Source organism: Lagopus leucura, unplaced genomic scaffold (assembly GCF_019238085.1).
Source record: "Lagopus leucura isolate 7727_CA_CO unplaced genomic scaffold, USGS_WTPT01 37536-0_obj-0_obj, whole genome shotgun sequence".
In the NCBI taxonomy this organism is placed as follows: Eukaryota; Metazoa; Chordata; class Aves; order Galliformes; family Phasianidae; genus Lagopus; species Lagopus leucura.
Window position 1 is genome coordinate 1,151 of NW_024966202.1, and position 9,259 is coordinate 10,409.

The 9,259-nt window shown below is 45.8% G+C and overlaps 2 protein-coding genes across 2 annotated transcripts; both read left to right on the forward strand.

The window, feature by feature from the left end:
- Nucleotides 1-204: 204 nt before the first annotated feature.
- Nucleotides 205-1,433, forward strand: LOC122192463 (acyl-coenzyme A thioesterase 5-like; the record flags this gene model as incomplete). Its single annotated transcript, XM_042893011.1, has 2 exons — nt 205-407; nt 852-1,433. Coding segments are annotated over 2 exons (785 nt in total), but the record flags the coding sequence as incomplete, so codon positions are not given.
- A 7,193-nt stretch (nt 1,434-8,626) lies between these two features.
- On the forward strand, nt 8,627-9,253 carry LOC122192464 (acyl-coenzyme A thioesterase 2, mitochondrial-like; the record flags this gene model as incomplete). The annotated part of the gene is made up of 1 exon (XM_042893012.1): nt 8,627-9,253. A coding segment is annotated over exon 1 (585 nt), but the record flags the coding sequence as incomplete, so codon positions are not given.
- Between the last annotated feature and the right edge of the window lie 6 nt (nt 9,254-9,259).

Here is a 9,259-nt window from a genome sequence, read left to right on the forward strand (position 1 = left end):
TGTCATTTGCATGCAAACAGCACAGGAAGAGCAATGGAAGAGGTCTTTTTAGCAGCCAACACTGAATTGCTGAGTGATTTGTCATGTCCTTTCCCCTAAAAACAGTCTTCTGCAGTTCCTGTTGTGCATCTGATTTTATGTGTTCTAAATCAGAGAAACATTTAAAGGACTAATTTCATGTGATACTGCTCTTGTCTGCTGCAGGACAAGCCCCCTTTCCAGGAGTCATCAACATAGATGGAGTTGGAGGAGGCCTTTGTGAGCATAGAGCCAGCTTGCTGGCCAATCACGGCTTTGCCACACTGGCCCTGGCTTATTACCAATATGAGGATCTGATCCAGAAGCCAACCAAACTCCATCTGGAATATTTTGAAGAGGCAGTGAACTACATGCTGCAGCACACACAGGTAGTAGCATGCTCCCTGCCCTCTGGCATCCAGAGAATGCTTCTTCTCTGGGGTGCCTATCCCCTCGCCAGAGTTATCACTGGGGGAAGCTGCTGGATGCTTGTGCAACCCCATGGCTGGCATCTGCAGGGTGTCTGAGCTCGGGAAGGGAGGAAGGACTAAACAGACATGCACTGGAAGGGTGGTGGAAAGAGATAAAGCACACTCAAAAGAGACAGCTGAGACATAATGAAGTAGAAAGGCTCAAGCAGGAGAGCCTTCATGAATCACCACCCTTCTTCCTTCTCCTTCAGGGCAGGTGTTTAGCACTTGTCCAGCAGAAAAACTAATCATCCTCCTCTGTACTGTTATGTAAACTCTTGACATTACACAACATCCCCTTCCAGTAATTAGCTGTTGTGTTTTTCAGCTCAATACTGATGGGGCTTTCCTCCTATCCACCAGGTAAAGGGACCAGGGATTGGCCTGCTCGGTTACTCCAAAGGAGGTGATCTGTCTCTCGCCATGGCTGCCTTCCTGAAGAATATCACAGCAGTAGCTTCCATTAATGGCCCTGTGGCCATTACAGTTTTTCCTCTCTGCTACAAAGATAAAACTATTCCCGCTTTGATTTATGATGAAAACCTTGTGAAGGTTTATGATAAGAATATCCTTGATTATTCTGATATTACTGATGACCCCTTTAAAGCCCCTGGCAACCAAAGCCTGATCCCAATAGAGAATGCTGAGGCACACTTACTATTAATTGCTGGACAAGATGATCATATTATCAACAGTAAGTATTATGTCACTGAAGCCCGCAAATATTTGCAGGCTCGAGGGAAGGAAAATGTTCAGACACTCATTTATCCCGGAGCAGGGCACTGCATTGACCCTCCCTTTTCCCCTTTTTATCCAATAGGAAACCACCCAGTTTTTCACAAACGAGCTGTCCTGGGTGGAGAGCTCACAGCTTACTCTAAGGCACAGGTTCATGCTTGGCTACAGATACGGGCTTTTTTCCACAAACATTTAAATGACAAGTGATGCATGTACAAGAAATGCACAACTCTGAACAAACATCTGATGAATTATTTTAAAATTATCAGGTCAACTCCCTTTCCCAGCTGTACCAATACAGCTACAGTGCCTTTGGTGACTTTGCACAACCATAACTCAGAAAAGAATTGGTTTTCATTTTCTGTTTTACATTTTTGGTCAAGTGTCAAGAAAAGGAAGGGAGAATAGGAAAAATATTCAGTTATTTTTCTCATTTGTTTTCTATTTTTATATTTGCTTTTCACATTACTGTGGCCTCCACGTGCATATGCTATTCACAACTCATACTTCAAAGCAAAACCTTTCAAACAATAATTTTGGTGCATGGACTTTACTACTGTTATGGTAAAAATCATAGATGAAAATGCTTCTGAACTCCAAGACACTGGAATGTGCAATAATGGATGTTACGGCAAGAATGTCATGGTCTCTCTGGTTAGCCCTCTGGAAGGGTTGTTTGTCTTCTGTTTCCATTTCCCCTTCAGAAGAAAGTGCTTTGCTTCATGTATACTTCCAGCTCTAACATGTCATGCAAAAACCCAAATTTACAAGCATTGTGATCTTCTCCCATAAAATGTGGAAACTTTTCAGCTTTGTTATTAGAGCTGGTTGAGGTCAGACTAATGAGGGAACAGAGCTAGAGCAGCTCATACAGGAACCAAAGGCGTGAAGGGATCTTTCCGCTGAGTCATGAGACTCCGAGTGGACCCCTTTGCTTTCTATACTCCTTTTGATGGCCTAGGTGTAGCTACATCCACTCTTACTCTTCGTCAGTGGTTCACATCTTAACAGAGTTTCTCTCATCCACCCATTGACAACTAACCAGACAGTCACAAATAATTGCAGACAAATTAAAATTAATTCTCCAAACAATTAAGACTTTACATTTACCTCAACAAATAACATCTTCCTACCAAATTTGTCAGTTTACTTGTCAGTTTACATTTACTTTATCGGGTTTTCAGGTTCTGGACTGACTTGTATTTGAAGTCAAAGTGGTAATGTCAGAATACAGCAAAGAGCCTGCAAACAATCCTCACTGATAATCCCAATAGGGAGTGCTTTTTCAAGTGCTTTTTTTAGGGTGGCACCTGGAATCCTGAGGAGACAGGCTGTAATTCCTTCAAGCTGTAGCACCAAATGGGCTATCTGAGTCATGGCACCGTGACTGCCAGAGAATATGGAGACCCCAAGTGTGTAGTAGCCCAAGTACAACTTAACATGGATCAGAAGAAGCCTTATTGACTACAGTCACAGTTAGAAAACATTGGGGCAGCATCAGCCCATCTGCTCCCCTCCTCTGTCAGATGTCTGTAGAGACCTCTCTTAAGTACTGTTTCAAATAAAGGAAAGAGGTGTGGAAAATCCTTCTAATGTTAGCAAAGCCAGTTGTATATTCTTGGGAAAAACAAATTCTAGACAACTATGAATACGTCTGAAAGGCCAAATCCCTCCATGCCTAGGAGGGATGCAGTCCTTAAGGAGCTTGTTAGCAGCCACAGCTGACAAAACAGAGAGGGCTCTCTGATAGCCCTGTAGGAGAGGCACAGCAGTATTAGCTGAGCTCACAAGTGGAGGTAGCAGTGGGCACTAGAAATGATCACACACTGCTAGCTTTTGCTTGGATAAAATTCTCAGCCATTCCTTTCAAATCTTGCGTATTTTACCACTGCACTCAACTGCTCTAGCTCCGTTGCCAAATTAGTCTGACCTCAATTAGAACGGCCAGATCAAGCAGAGTGTGACTTTAGCAAACCCCTACTGTGGGTATCTCCTTCCTTGGCTCATACCCACTGAACAAGCCATATCAGTGTGGATAAAATGAGAGCAGACACTCAAGTCTCAGGTGGGAGATGAAATGCATTGGTCTTGGTGGGACTGAAATGCAGGCTGAGACCCTGGGAGGGCTGTCATCTCAATCACTGTGATTAAAATTTGGGCTGAGATTTGAACAGCAAATCAACATCTTTATATAAAAATAAGTCTTACATGTAAATAGAAGGTACCTTTAAAATCACAGGCTGACAAAAGTCATTTTGGTGAGGATAATACATAGGCTTGGATACCCTGAAATTTGACCTTACGGCATGTGTGTGTGTGAGACTGAGTACAGGTGGGCACTGGATTGTCCAAAGCGAGGGAGGTTGCCCTTAATGGTGGCCCAGCCCGGTTTATATACAAAGATTACTCTACTAAAATTGGCAAGGTTGTTGGTCTTTTTGTTTGTTTTGTTTTCGTAATGAAACAGCTACACCTGGGATGATGTCCATCAAAAGTTTCCCTTTGAGACTTTCAAATTTGATAACAGATGGGAGGAAAAAAAAACAGGAAAAAAAAAGTGAAAGCAAGATAGCACACACTCAGTGTGATGCTTTTTTTAGTTGATAAGATGATGCAGCTGAACAGTGCACTGAATCACAGAACTCAGAGCTTAGAAGACTCCCAGGAAAAGCTAAGACAATAAAAATTTAAAATCAGAATTGCTTGATTAACAAACAAAATCATCTCAACATTGATATACTTCTGTCACATGTACTGCTGCTCCTGTACAGCTATATGTTGTGGATGGCCTTATCATCCACTTATTATGTTGTGGATGACCTTTAATACCCTAAATCTTTAGGCTATTTTTCTCATCTAGCCCTCCTCATATCTTCCAGATAACCTGGATGAGCAGGTGAGGAAATCGAGTCCACTACTAGCTCTATAAACAAACCCTATTTGAATTTCCCTGTTGCAGAGGAAATTGTAACTTATCTCCTTGGTACCGGGACTTCTTGCTCCATTTCACATGCCTCTGACTTTCTGCACATTGCCTTGTCTTCTGAAGGTATGGGTACTTCAGGATAATCCACCCCACCTCCTGTAACAACTTCCCTATGTGCTTCACACGGTCCTATTTCTGATTATTCTGTTTTTCTTTTAAGCCCTACTGCTCCACTTCACTTGTCAAGCAAAGATTTCTCATTTAAACTAGGATGTGCCATTATTATCACCCTGACTGAATGTTTACTGATGTTTCACCAGTGCATCAGGAAGAATTCATCTCTCTATGCATAGACACCTATCTCTCCAGACCCCTCTTTTCTTCAGGACATCTTAGTGCAAGTGTCTTCCCAGATTTGTCTTCTCACACTAATGAAGCAGGTCGCATGCTAAGTTATGAACCTCATACTCAAATAGGGAAACGCCTCTCCTGTGTGTTCCTCATCATCCTATCTCAAAGAAAGCTGAGGAAGGTATCTGACTGGTAACTGATTCCCTGCTGCAGCCCCTATGGATGGTGAACCTTGTGACCATCTTTCATTGAACAGCTCCTTTATCCCATGTCCTGATCTCCAGAATGTACCCTTGCTCAATCCAGATCTTATCTTTTCTGTAGATGGCTCTTGCCTTTGTGACTCAAGTGGAAAACTTGCTTCCAGATATGCTGTCTGTGATGCATGATATATTGCAGTATATTTCCTCTGTACAAACTGCTAAACTTGTTCTTATCTGTGCCTGTGTTATGGCACATAGCCAATCTGCAGCTATGTTCACCAACTCCTGCCTTGTGTTTGGTGTTGCGTATCATTTTGGTCAGCTCTGAAAACAACATGCTTTTCTTATGTCAGCAGGTTCCCATGTGAAGGATAGATGTTATGTATGTGGATGCTCTTTTACAAGCCTTTCTACTGTCTTCTTTAGCTATTGTTTTAAATGTCAGTCTGCCATAACTCTATTCCACCCATTCCATTTGGCTGGAATAGAGTTAATTTTCTTTATAGTAGCTGGTACCACATTGTGTGTGCATCATGGTTTTGTGATTTTTTCTTATCAGTATTCCACATCATAACATCATGTAGAGCACCGGGAGTTGGGAGGGAAGATTTAGGTTGGATGTCAGGGGGAAGTTCTTTACAGAGAGAGTGGAGAGGTGCTGGAACAGGCTGCCCAGAGAGGTTGTGGATGCCCCATGCCTGGAGGTGTTCAAGGCCAGACTGGATGGGGCCCTGGGCTGCCTGGTCTAGTATTAAATGTAGAGGTTGGTGGCCCTGCCTGTGGCACAGGGGTTGGAGATTCATGATCCTTGAGGTCCATTCCAACCCTGACCGTTCTGTGATACTGTGAGTTAAAGTGTTAACGCTCAAGTTCCGGGCATCTGTCTGGAAGAGAAGAAGAGCTACATACCCCAGGGGGCTTTGCAGTCATAGAAGAGATCTAACCCCTGGCAAGGTCACCTGATGTGCTCTTCTTCACCTCCCCGCTGCTCAACTGGACTGCACATCTCACCTGAGCATTATGGTGAGGCCTATCCACCTTTCGGACACTTGCTCTCATTATATTTGATTTATTGGCTTCAATTCCAATTATATTGTATTGTAGTGTATTATCTTGCATTCCGATACTATACTTAGTAAATTAGTTTGTTTCTCCTCAGATCGTTGCCACTCTTTTAATTATTTTGGGGTTCCCTGTTTCCCTTTTCTGGAGGCACAGATTTTGTGAAATCCCTCTGCCACGCTAGTCACAGAACTGGGTTGAACCAGCCCGTAAACCATTGACAGTGTGTGTTGGATTGAGGAGGAAAATAGTGTTGATAGCACACTTATGTTTTAATTGTTGCTGAGCACTGCTTCCTCTAAGTCAAAGATGTTTTGGCTTCTCAAGCTACCTTGCCAGCGTGGAGCATGGATGTGCACAGTTGTTCTTTTCTTTCCCTCTTTTTTTCTTTTTCTTTTTTTTTTTTCTTCCTTTTTTATTAAACTATCCTTAGTCCATGAGATTTCACAATTCTCTTTAAGCTGTGGGGGAGGGGCGTAAGCAAATGGCTGTGTTGTGCTGAGCTGCCTGCCAGATTAAACCATATCAGCTTTTTCAAGAAAGGACCCAAAATAAGGACTTCCTGTTGCACAAGTTGCATCAGAACCAGAGACATTGTCTACTCCTTGAGGCAGCTGAATAATGTGATGATTATTTGATAGGTATAAACCAGACTCCAGCACTATGTGGTGAGCTGTAACTCTGACACTGCCACAGTCAGGATGTACCTTTTTCAAACATTTTTGTCAGCTTTCTATGATTCCGTGGTTCTTTGGAGATGAATTCTAAAACCATCAAAGGTGGCAACTGTGACAGGTAGCTACATCCCATACACCTATATCCTCCCATACACTTTGCTACCTGTAACCATCCTGCATCGTTGCAGATTTCTGGGTAGTATTTTTAAATAGTTATTTAACTTTAGACAAAACCAAAAACATCTGCAAGAGACAATGTAATAGGATTGGTCTGCTGTGGTTTAACCCAGCAGGCAGCTAAGCAACACACAGCTGGTTACTCACTCTCTCCATGCACAACAGGATGGGGAGAGAACTTGCGGGTTGATAGTAAATAGTAATAGCTTTATAGTAAAGAAAGAAAAATGGAAAATAAGAAACAATGACATGAAAAATACCACAAAAGATGCAACACACAATGCAATTGCTTACCACCCACCAACAGATGCCCAACTAGTCCCGAGCAGTGGCAGCTAACTCACCCAGTTTTACTGTTGAGCACAATGCCATACAGTACGGGACATCCCTCCGCCCAATTTCAGTGTCCCAGCTGTGACCCCTCCCAGCTCCTTGTGCTCCCTCAGCCTCCTTGCTGGCAGGGCAGTGTGAGAAGCTGAAACACTGCTGGCTCTTTGTAAGCACTACCCTCTAACAACAAAACCATCAGTGTGTTACCAACATTATGTTCCTCCTAAATCCAGAGCAAAGCATCAGTGGAAATGACGATGCAGGCCCATGCTACTTCTTATGAAGATGTCACACAAGGAGATGACCTGGCTGATCACGATGACCTTGCCTGCAGGCTTCAAATTTTGTTGTTAATTATTTTTCTGACTCAGATTCACTTTCTCTTTCAGAACTTTCATTATTATAGAACAATGAACCTATAACTGTGAAGGAAGAGTCCTGGAGGACTCTTGGCTCTGCAGTGGTTGCCAGTTATACCCAATACTTTATGGTCGTGTCTCATTCCGTTTTACCCTTCCTTGCTTATGTGTCATACCGCATGGCTCACATTAGCAAGAGAGAATTACCACTGCAGTACAGCAGAAATCCAAAATTTTTCTGTAAAGCACAGCAGTATTGCTGTCCATACTGTACCTGTCCATAACAGTTGCCTAGTCCATAACACAGGCCAGTGTACAAAACCAACACCTGCAGCACATCCCAAACATCAGATACAAGTATATTTCGAACACAGCAGATACACGTCCTCCAGATGGCCAAACACTGTAATTCAGATAACAGTGCTTGTTGTCCTTTATGAGTAGTCAGGGTTGCAAACATACTGATGCCACTACTACAGCCAAGAAACTTTTAAGAGACTTGATACTTTGATTTGACATTTCTTTGATATAGATAGTAATCAAGGTGCTCATTTCACAAGCCAAATTATTAAAAATATTTGCACAGCTTTAAACATTTAGCAACAGCTATGTTATGCCTCAGCCCAGCAGTGCAGAAGGAAGAATCTCTGACCTGAGATGTGAATTGGCCAAGGTATGTTAAGAAACAGGACTGAAGCAGCCAGAAGCACTGCTGCTGACATATATGCAACGCACAGTAAACAGGACGTACAGCCTGTCACCTCAGGAGATTCTTAAAGGATGGCCTATGTGCCTTCCTCATTCACCACCTGAAGAACGGCATGAACTTGGCCTGTGATTACCAGGCGTTTTAACAGTGCAGATCCCTAAAAAGCGTGGGATATCTGTCTATCCTCAGGTGAAGGAAGCTCTCTTAGTGCCCTCCTTCGGACTGTGCCACGCTCTGCAGCTGGCAGACCGGCTCTACACGAGGCGGCCAACAAGTACCTCGGGTCCGAGGGGAGGGGAGGAACACGCACCCTGAGAGGATCCCATCCCAACCGCCCCTTCCAACGGCTCGGCAGGGAGGTGGGGACAGGCAGTAGGACAGCGCGGCCCCTTGGAGCGGCCATCAACAGGAAGCGCCAGGAAGCGGGCACGTGAGCCCTACACTTCGCACCAAGCATTTGAGAGGCTTTAAAGCCACCAGGGGCGGAGCGCGGCAGCATAATTATAAGTATTTAATATTACTCTATTCGTATTAAGCACCCAGCGTTCCTCACCGGCAGCCCCGAACCTCCGCGACAAGCTCCTCTCCTCTCGGACCCACCCACCGCTGCGGTGCGGGCCGCCCTCCGGATCCCGCCCACGGAGGCAAATGAGCGCCCTGACGGCGTGCCGAGCGGGCTCCCGCTGCTGGCAGAGCTGGCTCTCCCAGGTCGGCCCCGCTTCGCGGCACCGCAGCCCCCAGCGAGTAGCAGGGGCGTTCCCGGCCCGCCGCCTCTCCTCCATGGCCGCCACCATCCGCTTCTCACCAGCCACCCGCAGCCTCTTCGATGAGCCGCTGGGCATCACCGTGCAGGGCCTCAGCCCACGGCAGCAGGTCACCCTGCGGGCGTCCCTGCGGGACGAGGGGGGCGAGCTGTTCGAGGCCCACGCCCGGTACCAGGCGGCGGAGGACGGCGAGCTGGACCTGGCCCGCTGCCCCGCGCTGCCAGGAGGCAGCTTCAGCGGCCTGGAGCCCATGGGGCTGCTGTGGGCGCTGCAGCCCCGCAAGGCCTTCTGGCGGCTGGTGAAGAAGGACGTGCAGACCCCTTTCCTCCTGCGGCTGGAGGTGCTGGAGGGCCACGGGGATGACCCCGGGCGGCTCCTGGCCCAGGCTCAGCACGAGCGGGCGTTCCTGCGCGACGGGGTGCGCAGGGTGCCGGTGCGAGACGGGAGGATCAGGGCAACGCTCTTCCTGCCCCCC